Here is a 24,951-nt window from a genome sequence, read left to right as displayed (position 1 = left end):
ATAGGGATACGATAGGCAAGACCATGCCCTTTGCACAGGACCAGTTTCTATGTGTGTGAAATTATATATAGATAAAAAGAGCTCTCTGCAAGGAATTTCCTAAAAGAGGCTTGATGTGACAATTAAGTAGAGTCACATAAAAAAGAGCTCCCTGCAAGGAAATCACCAAAAGTGGCTTGATGTCATAATCCTGGAAATTAACACCTGTTAGAGGGTGTATGCCAGAAAGGGTACTAAAGCCAAGGGGTCCCCAGCTGCAATTAGTCACCCAGACTCCAACGTTACACATGGACTGTCTTGAAGCTGGCCGCTCTAACAAAGGACAGCCAAGCGGAGCATGCTGATGGGGCCCCGTTAAGCTGTACCCAGGCAAACCGTAGGACCTGTGAATAATAAACTGCCGGTGATTCTTGTAACTAACTTGTGTGTTGGTCGTGTCTTTCTTTTGGTTGGCAATTGGTCTCAGTACCAAAAAGTAGAATCATCATAGCCTCCTCAACAGTAGTCTCAAAGCGGCTGCCAGCCCTGCTGCTAAGCAGGAGTGTCTTACTGCATGGGGAAGTCGAATCAGGGATGCCTGATCGACATAGAGCTAGAGCTCTACTAGGGCAGGGAAGCGCTTCTTTAGGAAGCCAGCGTCTCTCTGAGGAGGGTGAGGACAAAAAAAGGGGCCACATGCTGAACCTGACAAGCTCCGGAGAGACTTGCATGGTGACCTTACAAACTCAGAGACCTAAAATAACCACAGTATGGTCTGAAATAAAAACTTTCTAACCAAAAGCAGTTTGTGGTGGGCAGTCATGTCCTAGGGAGGTATTTTTCTTTAACAAAAGTCAAAAGCTTACTTTAATTGAGCCTGTCATCTTTTGCATCTACAATAATATACCTGATAATGGCACCAGGGAAAACTCATGTCCAGGGGAACTTCTTAGATGAGAAAGAATTCAGGGGAGAGACAGGATGCAGTGTTCAAGCAAAGCAAGCAGATTATTTTTCTATTTTTTATTTTATTTTTATTTTTTTTACAGGGACAGAGAGAGTCAGAGAGAGGGATAGATAGGGATGGACAGACAGGAATGGAGAGAGATGAGAAGAAGCATCAATCATCAGTTTTTCGTTGCACACCTTAGTTGTTCATTGATTGTTTTCTCATATGTGCCTTGACCGCAGGCCTTCAGCAGACTGAGTGACCCCTTGCTTGAGCCAGAGACCTTGGGTCCAAGCTGGTGAGCTTTTGCTCAAACCAGATGAGCCTACGCTCAAGCTGGCGGCCTCAGGGTCTCGAACCTGGGTCCTCCGCATCCCAGTCCGATGCTCTATCCACTGCACCACTGCCTGGTCAGGCGCAAGCAGTTCATTAAGCAAAGCTGTGCACTTGGCACAAAGCACAAGTGGGCAACTCAGCTAGTCTGAGCACCGCTACTTGTTGAGGTCTTAGAGATCATATACTTTTTAACTGTAACTTCCAAGGTTCCCTTTCGCTAATATTCTGACCAACATACAGTGTTTCAAGGCCGTTTGGACATCTGGTGGTTTTGTTCTGCAGACCGAATGACCACTGACCCCCTCCTTCAGTGGGTGAGATAAAATCCCCTTCATTCCCCACCCCCTTTCCCTGCCCTGGTGCCTATCTATCCTACCTAACAATAGCATACCTTTGAAATGTAAGGGTAATTTTTTCCTTCACTCCTCAGAGCAAGCATATCACCAGAGCAGAATCCAACCACCCCATTGCTGTTATTATCACAGTTAGCTATTTTATTCCTGCCAACGTAAATTTCAGTATATACATTTTTACTTTTAACCAGTACCACAGATTTCCCTGCTTTGCGTTCTCGGTCTCCCTACTCTATCACCAATCAATTTCATGTAACCCCACATTGTATTCCGCTTTGACTGTGATATACAAAACATAGGGAAGACCGCCATTTTTCAGATCATTTTTTCAATCCGCTGAGACTTTTTTTTTTTTTTTTCCTAAGCTAGAAATGGGGAGAGACAGTCAGACTCCCGCATGCGCCCGACCGGGATCCACCCAGCATGCCCACCAGGGTGCGACGCTCTGCCCCTCCGGGGGCATCGCTCTGCCGCGACCAGAGCCACTCTAGCGCCTGGGGCAGAGGCCAAGGAGCCATCCCCAGCGCCCGGGCCATCTTTGCTCCAATGGAGCCTTGGCTGCGGGAGGGGAAGAGAGAGACAGAGAGGAAGGAGAGGGGGAGGGGTGGAGAAGCAGATGGGCACTTCTCCTCTGTGCCCTGGCCGGGACCGGGACTTCTGCACGCCAGGCCGACGCTCTACCACTGAGCCAACCGGCCAGGGCCTCAATCCGCTGAGACTTTGATTACCAGCAATTGTTGACAGTTTGGCTCAAATAAACTCATAAAAATTCTACAGGTCTGGACGTTGCTTAAGTTGACAAGGGGGGAGGGGGAGGCTCTCTCCCCTCACTAAACATCTCCAGTGAGGGGCGCTGGTCCATGGAAGGAGCGCCACTCTACAGAGGGAGGCCCCCCTCACTCGGAAGGCCACCAAATCCTAGGACGGAGTCCCTCTCCAGGGAGTTATCCCCTCCCGGGAGGAAGCCCCTCTATAAGGCGAGGCTGGAGCTCCTTTCCAGTGACCCCTCCACCGGGAAGTCTCCTGCACTGTCCCCACCTCACGCCGTGCGCCCCCTCTCGCTGTGCTCCCCGCCTCGCGCCGTCCCTAAAACATAAGCGTGCAAAGAGATTCACAGTGAAAAAAATGAGAAAAAACACATCGGTGGTGCAAAAGTAGGTTGACAGTTTTGGTTACATGTACTCAGCTTTTCATTTAAAATTGTACACCAGATAGCAGCAGAGGAAAAAACTTTCTGGTGACTTTTACCTGTTATACTCAAGATGGCCACGAGATGGCAGCAAAAACAGTTTTGCGGGTTTTTCCTAGACGGATCCACTGTGATGTTGATCCAAGTATAGATATTCAAAACAAAACAGCAAACGCCCTGGCTGGATGGCTCCGTTGGTTGCAGCATCATGCTGAGATGCAGAGGTGGCTGGTTCAATCCTAGGCTGGGGCACATACAGGAACAGATTGATGCTGCTGTCTCCCTCTCCTCCTTCCCCTCTCTAGATGCAATTTTTTAAAAAAAGACAAAAAAAATAAAAATTAGGCAACAGCACTGCCCACTGCAGTAAATGAGAATCCAGACCTGGTAATAATTCCTACTTTAAGACCCTCACCTACCTCACCTTACCTATTGCTCCCATTCGCCGAATGAGACAGGGACAATTATTATCTCCATTTCACAGTTATTTGAACTAAAGACTGATTCTAACACAGTTCAAATTCCAGAACCGATGATCCAAGATGAGCCAGAAAAATGCACACTCACAGTATCCTGGACAAATCGAGCAATCCAAGTACTTCTTGTAACCTTGTGTTGAATATTATACTTTTTTTTTTTTTTAATATGTTTTTAAGAAAACCTGCACATAACCTGATGGTCCACCTTGCCTTGCTCTCACAGTGGTGACTGGGGTGGAACTTGGGCAGGAAATGAGATAGGATAGGTGGCGAGGGAGGAGATGGCTTGGCCCTTCCCAGGTGCTCAACCAACAACAGATCCCTTTAAGAGTGCCCTCCCCACTTCTACCCCCTCCCTCTCTGATGATGGCATTTTAAAATCTGTTCTGTCCAGCCTGACCTGTGGTGGCACAGTGGATAAAGCGTCGACCTGGAACGCTGAGGTCGCCGGTTCAAAACCCTGGGCTCGCCCGGTCAAGGCACATATGGGAGTTGATGCTTCCTGCTTCTCGCCCCCTTCTCTCTCTGTCTCTTTCTCTCCTCTCTCTAAAATGAATAAATAAAAAATAAAAAAAATCTGTTCTGTCCAGAGCACCAGTCTGCTTCTACCCATGTGTCCTTCCTCTGAGGCTTCACCTGACAGGAGCTTCCCACAGGCTTGGAATAAACTCGAGAGCTGACTTCTGGTTCCACCACCTGCAAGCTGTGTGATTTCAGCCAAATAAATGAAACCTCAGTCTCTGCATCTGTCAGATGGGGAGAACTCCCTCTCGGGTGGCTGTGATGTTTGAGGAAAGTGGTGCATGTTAGCTCCAGCCGACCATGTGACCAGAACTCTCTCCCTCCGTCCTATTTTGCTGAGATGCAGAGGTGGCTGGTTCAATCCTATCAGTCCCCTCCTCTCTGCAGCCACCACCACATGGCATGTGAGACCCTGGAGCTCAGGACATCTCTCCTGTACTCTGTCCTTGCCGTTCCCCAGCTGACATCCAGGCCAATAATAAACTAATGTGGCCGAGCACCCGGAAGCCCAGGCTTAGCCAGGGACACCCTCCCAGCCCTTGCACTCTCACAACCTCTTCATTCCTTGGAGACCACAGTCTGAGAAGGGACACTGAGGGGCCACCTGAAAAGGGGAGGCATCCAGAATAAAAGGGCAGAAGGACTCAGTGCCCATAACCTCCACCATTACTGTGACTTGCCCTTGGCCATCCCCAGAAGCGAGCAGCTATGGTACAGAGGGGCCAGACCCACAGGCCGCTGGGCTGTTTTCCCTAAACTCCTTCCTGGCATCCAATTTGAGATCCTCAAGCTGTAGCAATAGTTCATATGGCCTTACCTGGGGTCTCTGTAATGATGGGACTCTCCAACCGATTCTTTTTTAAAAATTAATTATTTTTAAAGTTTTTATTTATTAATTTTAGAGATAGAAGACAGAGAAAGCTGGGGAGGAGCGGGAAGCATCAACTGGTAGTTGTTTTTCCTATGTGTCTTGCCCAGAAAAGCTTGAGGTTTCTAACCAGCAAACTAAGCATTTCCAGCTCCATGCTTTCTTCACTGTCCCGCCACAGGTCAGGCTATTTATTGATTTTAGAGAGCAAGAAGGGGTAGGGGAGACAGACAGAGGGCGAGAGAGAGAAACATTGATTTGTTGTTCCACTTATTTAAGTATTCAATGGTTGCTTCTTACATATGTCCTGACCCAGGATCAAACCCACAGCCCTGACATATTGGGAGGACACTCTAACCCACTGAGCTACCCGGCCAGGGCTCCACCCTATTCATTTTGTAATTTAGCTCTCAATTTGCCAATGTGGGTTATCTGAGTCCATGGCTAGGAACTGCGACACCTTCCAGTGTGTGATGACCTGAGCCTCCTTCACTCACTCTTGCCCAAATGGAATGCAGAGGACAATGAACTTCTGAGAACAGAATGGATTCTTGAAATGGGCCATCAAGCCTAGAAATACTTGAGTTTTCATGCTGATTAAGCTTAAGCTAAATAGAATATTGAAGTTTCTTCCTAAAACAGGCTTTCTTATATTTATAAAATATAATGTGCAATTTCCTTACCTCTCTTTTCCCACCAATAGCCAGCTACCTGTCTATGAAAACACAACAACCATTACTGACAGACACCAGACAGAGGCCACAGACAGACTCGGTACCCCAGACATAGACCTTGCATTCCTCCACCCAATCAACAACAGACCCTAAACCAAAAGGAGGACCCAGGGCCCCAGGCCCCAAACCAAACACTGTTCTCCAGACCCAAGTCAGACCCTGGAACCCAAATGCCAGACACAAGAGACTGACACAAGAACTTGGACACCAGATGCCACATATTACATCTTACAGCTAGATCTGTGTGTGGGCCCCACAAGAGAAACCAGGACAAGGAGACAGACACAGAGGGACCCCACACCCCAGATGCCACACAGCTCAATATTCAACCACAGACTCCAGAGAATGAATCCACATCTGTAACACAGACCTCACAGCCAAACTCCAGACACGGAGCCAGACAACGGGCCCAAGTTTCCACACAATAGATGTAGGAGCTGAACCGGATCCTCACAATGTAAACACAGCCAGGACTCAATACAGAAAACTGATGACTCTCTGAGTCCAAGCAGCTAGTTTCCCAAATGTGTTTTCATGCCAGTGTAAATGAGGGAGCATACATAAATCCACCAAATCCTACAAAAATTAACCCAAACCGCTGACAGTGAACAAAAATAACAGTAACCCTGGCTGGCAGATGTCCACATCTCAGCTGCAGCACTTTCCTGAAGTTAGTTTCTCATCTCGACAGAATGAGGGATAAAAAACAGACAAATATATTTTCCTCGTACCTTATAAGTCCCAACAGCTGTGGTAATAATCAAATGAACTTAATCAGATGAACAAGAGATACTCAACATATTGATATATATTGAGTTGGGGAATAAGTTCGTAGCGTTTTTACCGAAGACTTTTATTTAAACAAAAAACAATAATTATATCAATAAGTTAATCAATTATATATTCGCCGTTGCTGTTTACAACCTCTTCCCACCTCTCGACCAATTTGTTGATGCCGTTCCGCCAAAAATCGCCCGGTCTGGTGTCAAAGAAGTTGTTGAGTCAGTTTTTAAGGACCTCTTTGTTATCGAAGGTAACGCCCTTCATATGGTTTGACAGGGAGCGAAAAAGATGGTAATTGGTCGGTGCAAGGTCCGGAGAATACGGCGGATGCTGAAGGACCTCCCATTCGAGCTCTTGGAGTGCGGCTTTGACGACTTGTGCAACATGGGGCCTGGCATTGTTGTGAGGGAGTATGGTTTGACCATGTCGATCAGCTCTTTTCAGTCGAATAGCCTCATTCACGCGGTGTAGCTAGGCAATGTAGAGCTCCTTGTTGACCATGGCATTCTTTTCGAGCATTTCCCAGTTCTTCATCGAATTCAGAAGGCCTTCCGCTGCGGCACGTGTCATCGACGTCAAAGTCGCCATTTTTGAACTTTGCAAACCATTTCCGTGCTGTAGACTCACCTGTGACACCTTCTCCATACACGTCGCAAATGTCCCGGGCTGCTTCGGCAGCTTTTTGACCTCGATGAAAAGCAAAGAAGAGCAGGTGTCGAAAATGTTGATTTTTGCCTCCTGGGTATTCCATTTCTAAGCCTCAAAACTAATAAAAAATTAAATAACTCAAAAATACAATTAACATAGTTTTGTAGAGCAGAAAGAGTTTTATCGAATGAATACTTACCCTTTGCCAAACAGCAAACAAATCGTTGTAAAATAAAATATAAAAACACTACGAACTTATTCCCCAACCCAATACATGCTCAAGGTGAATTCATATTCATATGAGACAGTGAAGTAAGAGGGGGTCCTCTCACAGGAAGAAGGCTCTGCCTTGTGAAAGTAAGGGGTCGTGCCGGTAAGTTCTGGGTCCTGTCATTGTGGAAGGGGTCTCGCTTGACACAGGGAGTCCCGTCACATTGGTTCTGTTCCCTGTGAGCATAGGAAACAGGCCCACCAGAGAGAATGGGGGGTCCTGTCACATCAGCTCTGGAACCTGTGCGTCTGTGGGGAGGTCCCTCCTAGAGAAAGTAAGGAAGATGTCACATCATTTTTGATCCACATGAGTGCAAGGAAAGGTCTTTACCTGAGAGCACTGGGTGGCATAACTGTCACATCTGCTCTGTGTCATTTGACCGTGTGGAAGGGTCGCAACTGAGTAGAGGGTCTAGGTTTGATCACCTTGGCTCTAAATCTTGTGATGTAAGAAGGGGGTCCTACCACAGGAGTCATGGTACAGCAAGGCTGGGTCTTCTGACTGGTGAGGGGCCCCGCCTAGGAGGGGTCATGTAAGCTTTGGATTTTGTTTCCATGGAGAGGAGTCCCACCTGAGAGTGGTGAGCTTTCTCCCATGCACTTTAGTTCCTACCATTATGGAAACAGACATCTGGAGCTGGGGGTGATGGGAGATGCCTTGGACATACACTGCGCCCTTGCAACATGACAATAACAGATGTTTGGTAATCAATAAACAACTAAGGTACTGCAGTGAAGACCTGATGCTTCTCATCTCTCTCCGTCTGTCCGTCTTTCTGTGACTGTCAGAAAAAAAAGTGCTATTCCCAGATGCACACCAGATGGCAGCAGAGATGCACTTTTGAAACATTTAAGAGCTGACCAGTACGTATATATATACACACACAGCATATATATATATATTTTTTTTTTAAATTCATTTTAGAGAGGTATAGGACAGAGAGAGAGAAAGAAGAAGGGGGGAAGCATCAACTTCCATATGTACCTTGGTTTCCAACTCAAGATCTCCGAGTTCCAGGTCGGCACTTGATCCACTGTGCCACAGGTCAGGCTGGACTGTTTTTCTCAAAATGCACACAAGATGGCAGGTGTGGAGGGAGAAGATTCTGCTGGTCCTGCAGCTGTTCTGGCTGAACTCTGGTGGTGTCAACTGAGATGCCTCCTCCCCAGGGAGCTCCCAGTGTCCCATCACTCAAGAACTGGTTTCCCACATAACCCAGGTCCTCAAACATCCCACATTCACACCATCCTATTGGCAACTACCTACAACTGCCCGCTGTTCATATCTCCCCCATCGAACCCTGAGCCCCAGGGGCATGGCCTTGACTTTGCTACTGTTGTATTGTAAGTCTCTCAACATACATATTAACACAATGGGAAAGGTAAGGATCAAGGGTCTATTCTTGGAAGTGACAGTTCTTGGTGTCAACACCACCTGTTCAAAAGGGGGTCATGTGTACAAGGAGATGCACACAGCCCCTGGCAGCCTGCGTGCTTGGATATTGCTGCTTCCACACCAGGGCAGTTCCTTGTTTCCACAGCACAATAATTAGCTAAAGGCCAGGAGACAGAGATGTTCACCATGGAAGTTAAAAATGGACACGAGAAACAGCACGAATGTCTATCAACAGGGTTAATGAACACATGTTCTGAAATCATGGATGGGGACTGATAGCCAGGGAGTGACAAGGACAGGTATTCAGTGAATAAAAACAAGGTGTTCAGAATATTAAACTTTAATTGAATAGAACATGTTTTGCAAACATAATGAATTACAACTTGAGAGTGAACTGCACCCACCACACTTTGCTGGGCCACCACACAGCCTCTCAGTAGAAGCCCCACAGACATGTGAGTGCCAAGTTAGGTGGGTGGGACTTTGGCCCGTCACAGGACAGGTGGGAAGGTGGTCGGCAACAATGGAACAGTTTCCTGTTTCTAGAAAGGCCTTCCCTGCCTACAACCTACCAGGAGACAGATACTGCGATCTCCCACTGCCTGAGTGGCACACGCCCACCCTGGACTCGAGTCTCCTGGATGCTTCTCAAAGGCTTCTTCAAACATTGGGAGTTGCCAAACTATCTGAACATGGCATGGGCCAAAGAGCCCATGACGCATCTCAGTGGAACCCCCCAGAGAACTTGGGGGACCTCCTTTTTTCATCAGGATAAGCTCTATAACTTGTGTTGAATGGCCAAATGTCCACACCTGCTTCTTCGGGCACTGGCCTGGCTTCAAGGAGCAGCTCAGCCCAGGCTGCCACCCGAGAGCTCAAGGAGCATCCTAGCACCCCAGAAGGCATCGCTGGAGGCATCGCTGTAGGCCTGGCTGTTGGGACACTGCACCTGGAAAGACAACAGAGCATTACACACACAGGCAACCTCTGACTCTACCCACCCACCTGGACACCCTGCCCCACAGCACCCACACCCCAGCTCCCGTTCCACTGACATCCAGCCTCAAGGTCTCCACACCCTGGTTCATCTTTGGCTGGCTGATTCACTCCGAAGGCATGAGCTGATCCAGAAGTAGGAAGGAAACCTGCTACCCTCCTAGGAAAGCCTCACCTGGCTGGATGGTGGGGGCTCGCTCAGCTCCACAGCAGGTACAGGGCTGGGGAATACAGACAGGGAAGGTGCCAGCTCTGGGAAGCTAGAAAAGAGGCCATGTCAGAACAGGCCTTGTCTCTAGGTGGTACCAGGTCACACCATCCACCCCGTGAGAAGTGTGCCCTGAAGGGTTCTGCTTATCGGGCGCCCTTTCAAGTGCTGAACACTCAGAAACTCTCCTCTGTCAAGGCCCCCCTGGTGCACGGTGCTAGAAGGGCCTGTGTGATATCTGAAGCAAGTGGCTTGGGTGGGTTACAGAAGTGGTTTCCAACCTTTTTACACTTGAGAACTGGTGAAAACAGGAGAATAATTTCGGGGACCACTAAGGCAGAAGTCAACCTGAGCATAAGTGAATTTGACTAAGATGATTGGATCTATATATAACTGTCAAGCAATATTGAGCGGCTGACCCCTTCATGGACCAGCATGAAATTTCTGGTGCACTAGTCCATGAACTGGCAGCTAGAAAACACAGGGCTGGAGGGTGTCAGAGCAGGCTCACAGAGAAGAAACATGAAGGAAGAGATCACACATGGAAGGGACAGGCCTAGCTGTGAAGGAGAGAAGAGGACCCTACGAGCATACCAGAGGGAGCTGCAGGGAAGGTGAGACGAGACCGGAAGCTACTACGGACAAGTGTCTGGCAATTCCTTAAAAAGGGAATCAATCATGACCCTTGACCCAGCCATTCCACTCCTACGTGTGCTTGGACAGCATAGACACAAAATGTATGGAAGTGCATGTGACTCAGGTCTTAGAATAGGCACCAGAGACCCAAACCTGGGACTCCCAAATGCCCCCCCCCCCACCAGGGGATGAGTCAACAACCATGACCCACCCACACGAAAGATGAGACTCAGCAACACTACATGACTATGGACACAGGCAGCAGGGCAAAGCCAGCAGTCTGGCCAAGTGGAATAAGCCAGACCAAAACCAAGTATGAACTGTATGATTGCATAAAAACTAAATCCTAGCCAATGCAGTTACGGAAAGCAGCTCTTTGGTCCTGGGGTTGGCAAGGGTAGAGGTGGGGAACCAACCTGCAAGACTCAGCCTCAGCACATTATGGCTTTGTACTGGATTATAAGTCACGTTCAGAAAAGTACCATCGGCATCACCTACATATGTCGTTTATTGATTGCCAACTGCCCCAATGAAACTTTTTTAAAAAGAAATAAAGACTGTCAAATCAGAACACAGATGGGCTGTGGCTGGACACCTGGTCATGACAGAAGACTGTGTCCATCTACATGGCTGTGATTCTCCTCCCATCTGGCTGCTTCATAAGGAGCAGAGCCTGAGATTTGTGGAGACTGCCCACCTCTCATGTTCCCCTATAATTCTGCCCTCACTGGACACCTGGTCTTCAGCTGCCTGATCAGATACCCAAATCCTGAGGATATGGTCCTTGGAGTAACTCTCAGAGATTCTCTCCTCCAGCAGTGGACCCCTACCTGAAACACACTCCTTCATCCATCATGTCTGCAATCTCCTGGACCCAGCCCCAAGGACATAGTCCACAGCACCTAGGCAGTGTGTGTGTGTGTGTGTGTGTGTGTGTGTGTGTGTGTGTAAGGAGGGGAGATAGAAAGACTCCCACATGCGCCCTGACCAGGATCACCCGGCAACCTATCTGCAGCCAATGCTCATTCAACTAAGCTATCCTCAGTGCCTGAAGCCCACGCTGAGACCAGCTGAGCTATCCTCAGTGCCTGGGGCCAACACTCAAACCAGTCAGGCCCCTGGCTGCAAGAGGGGAAGAGAAAGAGAAGGGGAACAGAAGCAAATGATCACTTCTCCTGTGTGCCCTGACCAGAGATGGAACCCAGGATGTCTGTATGCTGGGCCAATGCTCTATCCACTGAGCAAACTGGCCAGGGCCCCAAGACCCTTTAAATTACAACTTGGATATAAAGTTGCAGGATCTTTTTGCTGCTCAGAAACTCTGACCGCCTTTACCTGGGGAAGAGAAAATGCCAGAAAGAGGCTGCTGGGGCCCAGGGCAATCTCAGGGAAGAGGACTGAGCAGCATTCACAGGACAGATGTCCATGTCAACTCTCATGTTTCCTGTGTTTCTTTTTTTTTCTTTTTCTTTTTTTTAAAGGAGAATTTCAAATAGTACTGGATGAGATAGTGCCTGGGGAAAGTAGGGAAACTCTGCATAGGGTGATCTCCCAGTGAGCGGCCTCTGTCCTTGTGGGACAGTTCCAAGCTCCAGTGAGATACTACTTTGTGAAAGTCCTTTCAGGATCTTTTTTTTTTACAGAGAGAGAGTCAGACAGACAGGAATGGAGAGAGATGAGAAGCATCAATCATTAGTTTTGCATTCACTGATTGCTTTCTCATATGTGCCTTAACCATCGACCTTCAGCAGACTGAGTAACCCCTTGCTTGAGCCAGCGACCTTGGGTCCAAGCTGGTGAGCTGTGCTCAAACCAGATGAGCCCACGCTCAAGTTGGCGACCTCAGGGTCTCGAACCTGCGTTCTCCATGTCCGAGTCTGATGCTCTATCCACTGCGTCACCGCTTGGTCAGGCGGTGTTCTTTTGTCTAAATGAAAATTTACCCTCTTCTGCTTAGGAGATGCAGGCTAGGGAATTGTTGCAGCTCCCAGAAACCTGCAAGCAAAGGACTTCGTTGGCTCCATCCCAGCAGGCGTTTGTATACCAGGCCCGAGTCCCTGCACAGCCTGTGGAAAGTACCGCCTAAGCCCGTGCCTCTACAGGCTTACCTCTCAGGGAGGATGAATTCTGAACCCTGCCGTGGTGGCTGTGTCACCAGGAAGCTGCCTGCCTGTCCTACGCTGGTGCCCAGACCCTCCTCCAGGTATGTGCTCTGGGGGTCGCTGCTGGGTGGATCAGCAAATCCTGCACAGGAGGAAAGTCCACAATCTGATGTGAGGAGGAAGGGGTCGGCTCATGGGCAGAACAGCCAAGACCTGCAGGACAGGAGCATCCAACCTGGCTGTCCCCAGGCCGTAGCCACCCTCCCTGAAGAAACGGCCACAACTGACTCTCAGCAGCTCCATCAGGCTTCCAGAGGACAAAACAAAGCCTAATTCTGCTTTGTCATTTCAGACCTTACACTGTCACCACCCAAATGACTCAGCATTTGAATCTGCCTCTCCCCTCACTGCCACGTGAGGACGAACACGGGACTTAGACTTCTATGTCATCTTCACATTTGACCTTAGGTTTCACCAAGATTTCACTGAGGTACAAGGTGACAAAACTTTACCTTGCCCCCTTCTCTCCTATACTTTCACAAAATATCTCAAAATATCTTTTACTCTTACAGACAATACCTTGACCAGGCATCTTGGTTAGTTACATTGTTGTCCCTATACTGGATGGTTTTAGGTTCAATCCACAGTCAGGGCACATACAAGAATAAATCAATACCCTGACCAGGTGGTAGCGCAGTGGATAGAGTGTTGACATGTGATGCTGAAGATCTAGGTTCGAAACCCCGAGGTTGCCAGCTTGAGTACGGGGTCATAGACATGACCCAACCCCATGACACTGGCTTGAGCCCAGAGGTTGTTGGCTTGAAGCCCAAGGTCACTGGCTTGGCTGGAGCACCCTTTCCCCCATCAAGGCACATATGAGAAAGCAATCAATGAACAACTAAGGTGCTGCAACTATAAGTTGATGCTTTCTTCTCCCTTCCTGTCTATTCCTCTCTGTGTCTTTCATATAAATAAATAAATAATACTACCTGAGTTGTTTGTAGGAGGGAAGAGCATGCTTCAGGTACATTACTTCTGGTTCTAATCAAACACAGACTCAAGGGCAAAGTTCGGGACCTTAACACACCTCTCTGCCCTCCAACAGACACCAGTAATTGTAGCCTCCAGTGCAGAAACTCATGGTATGTATACATCAAACTCACCTGAGGAGCTGGGCTTAGCAAAAGTGGCAACAGGCATGGAAGCGTCTGCAGGGTGCACCGTGAAATCCAGCCCATGACTGTGGACCAGCTGTCCAGTCTGAAAGGAAATGTCCCTGGAGGATACCAGTGAAAGGGACTTCGGCCATGACTTGGGGGCAACTAAAGAGGGGTCCAGAGTGTTGCTACAGGCATCCAGCACACTGAGTCCAGGGTCAGTGTAGATGTAGGGGACAGTGGCAGGATTGTGGCCAGGCCCTTCTTGGTACACCTTATCACTCTGCAGAGACCTGGAAAACACCGCCAACATTGTCCCTTGGTAGACAAAGGCTCGTTCAGGCCAGGGAAGTCACTGATGGTGTGGGGCCCACCACTCCCTAATATCGCTGCCTTCACTGTCCTCCCTGTGGCTGCAAACTCACTAGACACTTAAAAATACTGCTCTGGCCTGACCAGGCAATGGCGCAGTGGAGAGAGTGTCGGACTGGGATGCCAAGGACCCAGGTTTGAGACCCTGAGGTCACCAGCTTGAATGCGGGCTCATCTGGTTTGAGCAAAAGCTCACCAGCTTGAGCCCAAGGTCGCTGACTCGAGCAAGGGGTTACTTGGTCTGCTGAAGGCCCGCGGTCAAGGCGCACATGAGAAAACAATCAATGAACAACTAAGGTATTGCAACGTGCAACAAAAAACTAATGATTGATGCTTCTCATCTCTCTCTCTTCCTGTCTGTCCCTGTCTATCCTTCTCTCTGACTCTGTCTCTGTAAAAAAAATAAAAATAAAAATACTGCTCTGACCAGCTGGTGACACAGTGGACAAAGCATCGGACTGGGACACGGAAGACCCAGGTTCGAAGCCCCAAGGTCACTGGCTTAAGCATGGGCTCATCCAGCTTGAGTGTGGGCTCAACAGCTTGAGCGCAGGGTCGCTGGCTTGAAGCCCAAGGTTGCTAGCTTGAAGCCTAAGGTCACAGGCTTGAGCAAGGGGTCACTCTGCTGTAGCCCTCCCCCACCATCAAGACACAGATGAAAGCAATTGATAAACAACTAAGCAGCCCCAAAGAAGGACTGGTGCTTATCTCTCTCCTTCCTGTCTGTCTGTCCCTATCTGTCCCTCTCTCTGTCAAAATAAAGAAATACGATTACTGGAAATCTAAGATAGGTTAGCATTTCATTTATTTACAAGGACCTTCAATCAATCATTATTCCACAATACTGAAAACTGGGATTTACCATGAAGACCCTAATGGTAGGTTGAATAAATGTTGGTTGATCTTAAAGGAATACTGTACTAGGCAGTCGATAATGCAAAGTAATAACATTCCATAAATGCTTACAATGTCTCAGATGGCGATCCTAGGTTTTTGTCAACCCACCCCCTCCCCACACCAGTAATCTTTGCAACAATTCACATGGCAGGTCCTACAACTCCCCATTTCACCGGTGAGAAAAGCAAGGCAGGGAGATCACGGGTGTTTGGCTACAGAGACACCTTTGGGTGGTGTCAGTCCGCAGGTCAGGTGCCAGACCAAGTCTCCTGCTGAAGGTGGAGGAGCTGAACAGGGAGAAGATCCCCAGCCTGTGGGGGCAACCGTACCTGGGAGTCACGGGTCTTGGCACAGTCTTATCTCCAGAAAAGTCTGACCGCAGTGCCAGTGGCTTCCACTGCACCAGGGACTGTGCAGGCCCATCGTTGTCACCTCCTGCTGAAAACCAATCAGATAGGAGAGGAGGCTGGATGAAGCTCAAGTCCCAGCCTCCTCCCCAGCAGGTAAACGTAGCCCAGCTGGCTGGAGTCCTCCCAATATTTTCTATCGCTTGATCCATCTCTGGCCTGAAATACGACACTCTCCGTTCTAATGCTGGGCTCATGTCCCAAACCTACTGACTTCTGACCTTGGCCACACAGCGGCCTCTAAACACAAAACGGGGGCCGCAGGTTCACCTGACCCTCAGCGTCCACGTTCTCCATCTTTAAGGGTTCAAGTCCCGAACGTGCAGGTCCCGGGCGTGGCGCCCATGTAACCAGAGTGTCCTACCCAGGCGAGGCCCTGGACACGGGGTGCAACGACAGACGTCCGAGGTCCGCCTCCAGCCAGCCCGGCCCTAAGGCCTCTCACCTGACCACGGAGGCTGGTGCGCCCACCCGAAGCCGACGTGGCGGTGGCCTGAGGGTAGCAGGAGCTCCTCCGACGCGTCCCCGGCTGGCTCCACGCGCTGAAGACCGGCCCTCTGGCGCCACCAGTAGTTGGCAAACCAGTTGTAGACCTGGTCTGGGGTTAGGCTGGTCTCCGCGGCCAGGGTCTCCTGCCGGAAACAACGAGCGTCGAGCCCCAATTCCGTCCGCGCCGCGGACCAGCAGCTGCTCCTGAGAGACCACGTGGAACCCTGACGCGTGCCCTTCCCTTCTTCAGGAGCTAGCACAAAACTACGCAGTCGAGGAGGGCGAAGAGATCACTAGGAGTCCTTCCGGTTGGGGGGGGGGCAATGGAAGTGGGCGTGGCTATCGCGAGGAATGACCTACAGGTAAGACGCGGTAGAGAAAAGCAGGCGGGAGACCACTGGAAGAGCCCTGACAATTGGACGGGAATGGACGGGAGCTCACTACCAAGGCCCTGCTAATTGGACAGGGGCAAAATGGGTGGAACAAACACTATACGAGCCCCTTGATTGGACAAGGACCAGAAGTGGGCAGAGCGACCACCTGGAAACCCTTTGATGACTTGATGCGGTAGATTAGATGGACCAAATACAGCAAAGCCTTACCAACTAGATACGGAAGAGAATGGGTGCAGGGGATATAGGACCAGATCTCTGAACAGAAGGAAACTCCCTCCCGCCCCATAGCGCCTTCCCCTGCAAATTTCCCTCCCCTGCCTCCTGCTTCGGGCCTCAGCTGGTACTGGGCTCCACGGGCATGTGCCTCCCCAAATCTGGAAGCTCCACGAAGGCAGAGAGACTCAGCACGCCTCACCCTGGTACCCCGTGCCTGGCCATCGCGGGTGCTCAGTGACCATCTGTTGAAGCCACACGCGACCCCACGCGAAAAAAACCTATTAACTGTGCAGGCTGGACCTTCTATGCTTGCCAAACACTGAGCCCCTGTACCCAGGATGGTTCAAGGATAGCTGGAGACCAAGAGCGCTCTAGCAGAGGAGCCACTGGGAAGGGGTGTATGTGTGTGGTGTTATCTAAGGGCAGGGTGTCACTTAAGGGTGGAGATCAGCTAAGGCAGGGGTAGTCAACCTTTTTATACCTACCGCCCACTTTTGAAGATCAGCTAAGGCAGGGGTAGTCAATCTTTTTATACCTACCACCCACTTTTGTATCTCTGTTAGTAGTAAAATTTTCTAGCCGCCCACGGTAATGGTGATTTATAAAGTTGGGAAGTAACTTTACTTTATAATTTATAAAGCAGAGTTATAGCAAGTTAAAGCATATAATAATAATCACCAAGTACTTTATGTCGGATTTTTGCTAAGTTTGGCAGCATAAATCTTTATATAACAACTTACTATAGTTAAATATATCTTTTTATTTATACTTTGGTTGCTCCACTACCGCCCATGATGAAAGCTGGAACACCTACTAGTGGGTGGTAGGGACCAGGTTGACTACCACTGGGCTAAGGGGAGGGTTGTCTGGCCTAACTCTCTTACCCGCTCAGCCTTGCTGGGGCTGCTGCTTACATCCAAGGCAAAGTCATGCAACTTCTGGCGAACTTCTTTGGGGAAGTTCCGGCTCTTCAAGCCTTCAGGACACAGGGAGGAAGGCGGTGGGTTCCTGGATGAGGGTAGTGAGAAAGTGGTTATAGTTACCCCTTCTACTGGATACAGCTCATATGTTACAAAATACTAGGCACCCCAGCACTTCCTCTCATCTCACTGGCCGCTTCTTCTCCTCCCTCTCTGTGCTGCAAAGTCCCAGGGGCCCATCTCCTGAAAGGACAAGAAGGATGTGCTCGCCTGGTCCCAAACTGTACTCCACACATGAACAGAGGTCTCAATAGGTCTTCCAAGTACTACTCAATGAAATGCCAAAGTTGACAAATGGCCATGTTGAAGCTAGATGATGAGATTGAGGTTGGTTACGCTCTACTGTGTGTATATTTGAATTTTTGCAAAAGAAAACTGGTATATCTTCTATATATCCTGTATATATCCTGTCTACACAAGATTTTATATCCAAACACCAACTCAACAGACCCCACACATGTAAAAAAAAATCCCACTCATCCCAAATGGAGCTTGATCCCAGATCTCCAAATCCACCCCCCCCACACACACACACACACATCCTGTGCAACTCAGTGAGAAACTACCATATTGCAGCCACTCAGGCCAGGAGCACTGGAGTCTAGCTTTAGTTTTTTCCTTCTTCAACACTTTCAAGCCATTACCAAATCCTCTAAAATCTATCTTCACAAAAACCTTTCTTCGGCCACTTCCAGAGACTTCAAGAACCTACTGCCTTTGCTCTTGCAGTAACCATCTACTATGGCTCTAATGTCACATCCTTCTTATGGCCCTGGGGACTGCCACCTGCTTGCTCGGGTCTCTCCTCCAAGAATTGCAGGGGCCTGTACTAAAGACCCCTCCCTACAGCAAAAACAATACATTACATTCCCCCCTTTTTTTGTGACAGAGATAGAGACAGAGAAGGACAGACAGAAAGGGAGAGATGAGAAGCATCAATTCTTTGTTGTGGCACCTTAGTTATTATTATTTTTTTTTACAGAGACAGAGAGAGGGATAGATAGGGACAGACAGACAGAAACGGAGAGATGAGAAGCATCAATCATCAGTTTTTCGTTGCGACACCTTAGTTGTTCATTGATTGCTTTCTCATGTGAGCAAGCTCAAGCTGGTGGGCTTTGGCTCAAATCAGATGAGCCCGCATTCAAGCTGGCGACCTCAGGGTCTCGAACCTGGGTCTTCTGCATCCCAGTCCGATGCTCTATCCACTGTGCCACCACCTGGTCAGGTGCACTTTAGTTATTGACTGCTTTCTCATAGCCTTGGGGCTACAGCAGAGTCAGTGACCCCTTGCTCAAGCCAGCGACTTTAGGCTTCAAGCAAGCGACCATGGGGTCATGTCTATGATCCCATGCTCCAGCCAGTGACTGTGCACTCAAGTTGGTGACCTCAGGGTTTCGAACCTGGGTCCTCCAGGTCTCAGTCTGATGTTCTATCCACTGCTTTACTGCCTGCTCAAGCCATGGTGATTATTATAAAGCCCCTACTCCTACTTAGTATCTGTCATGTGCCAGGCAACCTTCTGAGCACTACACACAGCTCGTTACTGCTTGTAGCACTCTCTTTAGAGGTCCTGCAGACCTGAGGGCCAGTGCTAAAACCCAAAACACCTGCAGAGCCTGACCTGAGGCACGTGTGCTGGGCGACTTCCAGAAGAGGGTAGTGAGGTCACATTCCCTGCCTGTGGAGCCCTCACTGAGGGCAGTGGCTCTTACTGCAGCTAAAACTTTCTGCCTGAGTCCTGGGAACCACTCCCTCTCCTTGCCTGCTAACAAAGGTGGGAATGCAATCACGTGCCAGCTAAGCAGGTGGAGGGTAGACTTGTGTCAGGCACATTGTCTGATAATAAACCTATTACCTTTGACCAGGTGCTTCATCTGGCTTTTCCTGCCCTTATCACCCTACCTGTTTCACCTAAGCTTTTCTGTGGTTTTAGATGACACAGCCCTTGGGAACCCCAGGGAATAAGAACAAATAAAGCCCAGTGACCATACCTCTTCCTGCAGCGGAACTTTTGCACCGGGGTCAGCTTGGCCACACCGAGCCTCTTCATGACCAGATGGTAGTGAATGTTGTTCCAGAGCTGCACCAGCTCCTGGCTGCCTCCTGGCACCCGGCATCCCTGCCAAGAAGAGCCTGCTGAGACCTATCCCCCTTCACCCACCCTGTAGCACCACAATCTAACCCAACCTGATCCCTGGAAAGGTTAACTGCTCACTGATGTGCCAAGCAGCAAGGACACGACCAGATGGCCAGTGCTCAATCCCCACTGGGCCTAGTGCTGTCCCTGGTGGCCCAGCTCATCAATGACTCACATCAGCACTTCAGCCCTCCCACAAAGCACACAGGTGAGCAGTGCTTTCAGTGACTCCTTACAGGTGAGGAGCATGAGGCAAAGGGGTGGCAGATGACTGGCCAGCGGCTACACAATAGAGCTGTGCTAGAAGGCATGTCAGATCTGAGGTTCGGAAGCTTGACTCATGTCTTAGATGAGACTTTTCTCCCACCAGCAGGGCTAGCTCCTCTGTCCTCAGCAAGTACTTTCTGAGCTAAGTGGCATGAAGGGGGCCTGGTCTGTGCCCAGTGTGAGTTGTTCACATAACCAGACTTTGAATATAGCCAAGGATGCCTGGCACTGGCCTCCCTAGATACCGTGGTCAGTGTGTGTGTTTCTTGTCATTAACTCCAGTGTTTTCTGGCAAGAGAGGTAGTGAGAATCAGAAAAAGCCCATTTTGCTGAGCTGTTACTTGTAGTCTCCTGCCAGGATCAGCCATCAGCCTCAGGCACAAGAATCAGAGAACACACAGGAACTTTCCTACCTGCAGGATGTGGCCCTGGGCAGGAAGTATCCTTTGTTGGTGTGCTAGCCCCATCATTACCTCTGAGGTCTAAGCTTCACACTACCTCCTCAGAGACGTTGCTGGCCTTTATAATCCCTCTCCTGGGAGTTTTTCTCACTGGTGTCATTCACACATTTCATTACTGCTGTCTTCATGGTAGTTATTACAACTCTTAACTGTGGGCTCCCTTGTTTCTTTATTTCATCCATTTATTTGGATATATTAAAAAGACCAAGTCCCTCCCATGTCCCAGGTGTTATACTGAGTGTCATCGACCCTGTAATGAGAACAGAGGTAGCCCCTCCCTCACGGGGCCCACAGGCAGAGGAAGCACAAACTGACAAATAAGAGGATTCTAATTATGAGCTGAAGGACTCTCAGGGTGGAATGTGGGGCTGCACTGGTAGATAAACCTAGGTGGGGTGCCATTTAAAGCAGAAGCCAGAGAGGTGGGAAGGCACCCGCCCCTGGCAGAGGGAATGACATGTGAATAGCTCAGGGAACAAATAAGGATCTTAGGAATTCTAGAAGCAGCCAGGGATCCAGTGTGGCCACGGGAGAGAAGCCGAGCGGAGTTTGTGGGGCCAAGCAGGAGAGCAGGCAGGCTCAGCTCAGTCATGGGGCACACGTGGCCCATCTGCGCTTTTACAAGCTCCTCCAGCTGCTGCATGAAGGCAGATCGAGGGGCCAGAGAATACCCCACAGCTTGGAGGGGAAGGAGTGGAAATATAAAGAACTGGGAAGAACTGAGTACCTTTAAGGAAAACTCAGCATGAATTGTGCATGGACTATATAATATGAGGTAAAACTGGACAAGACAGGCCCCCAAATCCCTTACTGGTTCCCAGTACCACCTTTGAGCTGTTTGTATTTTAAAATTTATTTATTTATTCATTTTAGAGAGGAGAGGGAAAGACAGAGAGAGAGAGAGAGAGGAGAGACAGAGAGAGAGAAGGGGTGGAGGAGCTGGAAGCATCAACTCCCATATGTGCCTTGACCAGGCAAGCCCAGGGTTTCGAACCGGCGACCTCAGCACTTCCAGGTCGACGCTTTATCCACTGCACCACCACAGGTCAGGCGAGCTGTTTATACTTTAGAATTTAGGATTTCTCAGATTTTCATCTGGGGCAGGCAGCATCCTACAATCCAACATGTTAAGCCTGACCAGGCGGTGGCTCAGTGGATAGAGTGTCAGAATGGAAAGCGGAGGACCCAGGTTCAAGACCCTGAGGTCGCCAGCTTGAGCATGGGCTCATCTGGTTTGAGCAAGGCTCACCAACTTGAGCCCAAGGTCACTGGCTTGAGCAAGGGGTCACTTGGTCTACTGTAGCCCCTGGTGAAGGCATATATGAGAAAGCAATCAATGAACAACTAAGGTGTGCAACAAAAAACTAATGGTTGATGCTTCTCAGCTCTCTGTGTTCCTGTCTGTCTGTCCCTATCTATCCCTCTCTGACTCTTTCTCTGTCCCTGTAAAAAAAAAAAAAAAAAAGGAAAAAAAAAACCATGTTAATATTTAGGCAGGAAAATGAACTGCTGTCACATTAAGTGGATAAATGAAGACCATAAATTCCTTCACATTAACACAGGTCAGGTTTTGATACCAAACAAGTGGAGGTTCCCAGTACCACCAGAAGAATGACAGTGATATTTTTGTGGGTTTTGTGTGTGTGTGTGTGTGTGTGTGTGCGCGCGCGCGCACGCACGTGTGTTTGTGTGTATTTAAGTGAGAGGAGGGGACATAGAGAGACAGACTCTTGCATGCACCTCAACCGGGATCCACCTAGCAACCCGTATCTGGGGCTGATGCTTAAATCAACTAAGCTATCCTCAAAGCCTGAGACTGACACTCAGACCAAACGAGCCACTGGCTGCAAGAGGGAAGAGAGAGAAAGAATAAGGAAAGGGAGGGGAAGAGAAGCAGATGGTCGCTTCTCAAATGTGCCCTGACTGGGGATCAAACCCAGGACATCTGCATGCTGGACTAACACTCTATCCACTGAGTCAAACAGCCAGGGCCTACTTTTGGTTTCAAAAGTCTCAACTGTTGCTTGACCTGTGGTGGCACAGTGGATAAAGCATTGACCTAGAACACTGAGGTTGCCAGTTTGAAACTCTGATTTCCCTGGTCAAGGCACATATGGGAGTTGATGCTTCCTGCTCCTCCCCTCTTCTCTCTCTCTGTCTCTCTCTCCTCTCTCTTCCCTAAAATGAATGAATAAATAATTAAATAAAAATTAAAAATTTTTTAAAAAAGTCCCAACTGCTGACCTTGAGCTGAGGGACTGAGATCATGGGTCTGTTTACTCACTGGTTGGTATGCTGGCCTTCCAAGCCAGGACCACCACTCAGTAAGGATCTGATACATGGATCATTTTATTTGTTTGTTTGCTTTGTATTTTTCTGAAGTTGGAAACAGGGAGGCAGTCAGACTCCCACATGCGCCCAACCGGGATCCACCCGGCATGCCCACCAGGGGCCAATGCTCTACCCATCTGGGGCTTTGCTCTGTTGCATCCGGAGCCATTCTAGCGCCTGAGGCAGAGGCCATGTAGCCATCCCCAGCGCCCGGGGCCAACTTTGCTCCAATGGAGCCCTGGCTGCAGGAGGGGAAGAGAGAGACAGAGAGGAAGGAGAGGGGGAGGGGTGGAGAAGCAGATGGGCGCTTCTCCTGTGTGCCCTGGCCGGGAATTGAACCCGGGACTCCTGCACGCCAGGCTGACGCTCTACCACTGAGCCAACCGGCCAGGGCTGATACACGGATCATTTTAAAGTTATATTTCCCAGCTACTTAGAAGTTAGTAAAGTGAGACTGGACCATCCTGGCTTGTTTATAGCACCCCTCTCCAGGCTCTTGCTGACCCCTGCACATTCTGTCTTGTTTAGGTTGGTAGTGGCTACTGCCCCTCTCTTTGCCCTCCCTGCCCCCTGACCAGTCCTACCTCCAACAGCCGGCAGGCAGCCTGGTGCTGCTCCTGCTGGGCCAGCACACGGGCACACACCAGGGCCACATCCTTGTTGTCCAGGAGGTACAGGCGAAGTTGGCTGTCCAGCACAGCAATGACCAAGGGCTGCACCTGGGCGGGATCATCCTGGAGGTCCCGGCACAGCCTGCCAGTGAGGGTCACCAGCTCTTCCAAGGGGGGGCTGACGCCCCCACCCCCCCTCAGCAGCTTCAGGAAGCTCTGCATCCTGTGTTAGGTTACACCTTCTACAAACAAGATCAAAGTTGTGACCATGGCCAGCGCTGACCACAGGCTGATTATCCATCAATCCTCAGAGCAATTCTGAGGCCTCTTTTGCCACAGGCCCTTGTAAGGTAGCAACAGTGAGGATTTATTTGAAAAGGCAGGGGAACCAGATGTCCATGGTATTTCCCTTTACTCCCTCCAAAACACCTTAGTTCTGGGTTGTGCACCCCAATTGAGCTAGGTGCCATCACTCACTCCTCTGAACATTTCATATACCCACCCCCGCACTGTGCCCCTCACACAGGCACCATCCTGGTCCCCTAACCAACCTATTATCATGTGATTCATAAACGTGATAATTGTTTTATTTCACTCCTCTTCTGGGCTCCATGGGGGCAGGGACCATGTGTGTTGGGGTCATCAGATTTCCCAAGCATTTGCCAGATGGAAGCTGAGGCCTCTGCCAGCCCTTAGAAGGTGCCGTGGGCCAGGGCTAGGCACATGCCATTTACATTGCTACAAAGAGGAGCCATGGGGCCTACAGGAACAGGACTAGTACCATCTGATTTTAACTATTTTGGTTTTGAAAAACAAAACAAAACCCTCAAAATTGCCATTTGAAAAGCACAAAGATTTAAATGTTGCCTTAACCTGACCTGCAGTGGCGCAGTGGGAAAAGCATCGATCTGGATCGCTGAGGTCACCAGTTCAAAACCCCGGGCTTGCCTAGTCAAGGCACATATGGGAGTTGATGCTTTCTGCTACTCCCCCTTCTCTCTCTCTGTCTCTCTCTCTGTGTCCCCTCTCTCTAAAATGAGTAAATAAAATCTAAAATAAATAAATAAAATTAATGTTGCCTTAAATCTCACCCACACACACAGAGCCCTACAGAACAGAATGCGCCCTTGCAGGGCCTCCCTCTGGCTTCCTCACCTTCACAGCTGTTCAGTGGTGGCACTAAGTGAGGACAACAGGTGGAGAGACTTGAGGTAACCTGAAAAGGTCCCAGGATGGGCACCCCAGCAGGCACTGACCTTTTACACCACAAATCCCACTCTGCCATCACCCAAGTTGTAGCAAATGGACTTGGAGGATTAATGAAGTTTTCTCTTTTATACAAATCTATGTATACATACACCTGTTTTTAACAGCACAGAGACTGCTTATCCGGCTAATCCCACAGACATTTCCTGGCGCATTCGCATGGTCCTGAAAACTATTCCATGAAAAGAGGGGCGGTAACTTGTTCAAACATCTCCCTCTCACCCGCGGATGTTTGCACAACTTGTTAGTGATTGCTTTTAAAAATAGTGCTTTGTTTCTATGAACCAGACTCTTGGGGGTGAAGTTAATGGGCGGTACTGCAGGACGTCTAAGTTTTTAGAAGATGATGCCACACTTTTCATAAGGCCATGCACAGTGCTCGCCCCCCAGTACGAGACCCTCCGTCATCCTGGCTCCGCGCCCACCCGCGGACGCGTTATCACCTACACCACCACTTCACTCGGCCCTGACTCGGGGGCCCTGTGATTCTCCCCGTCGAGGGAAGCGAGGT

At 49.4% G+C, this 24,951-nt stretch overlaps 1 protein-coding gene across 1 annotated transcript; it reads right to left on the bottom strand.

The window, feature by feature from the left end:
- Positions 1–8,940: 8,940 nt before the first annotated feature.
- ANHX (anomalous homeobox) lies at positions 8,941–23,743 on the bottom strand. Its single transcript, XM_066255081.1, has 7 exons — positions 23,148–23,743; positions 19,359–19,486; positions 17,269–17,392; positions 15,730–15,916; positions 15,207–15,315; positions 9,678–9,762; positions 8,941–9,455 (listed from the first exon to the last, which is right to left on the bottom strand). Exons 1-7 carry the CDS (start codon positions 23,394–23,396, stop codon positions 9,357–9,359), a joined length of 981 nt encoding a protein of 326 aa, XP_066111178.1. The 5' UTR covers positions 23,397–23,743; the 3' UTR covers positions 8,941–9,356.
- Positions 23,744–24,951: the final 1,208 nt, after the last annotated feature.

This window comes from Saccopteryx bilineata, chromosome 2 (assembly GCF_036850765.1).
Source record: "Saccopteryx bilineata isolate mSacBil1 chromosome 2, mSacBil1_pri_phased_curated, whole genome shotgun sequence".
Lineage (NCBI taxonomy): Eukaryota > Metazoa > Chordata > Mammalia > Chiroptera > Emballonuridae > Saccopteryx > Saccopteryx bilineata.
Note: the sequence above shows the minus strand (reverse complement) of the source record. Positions and strands in the feature narration are given on the sequence as shown.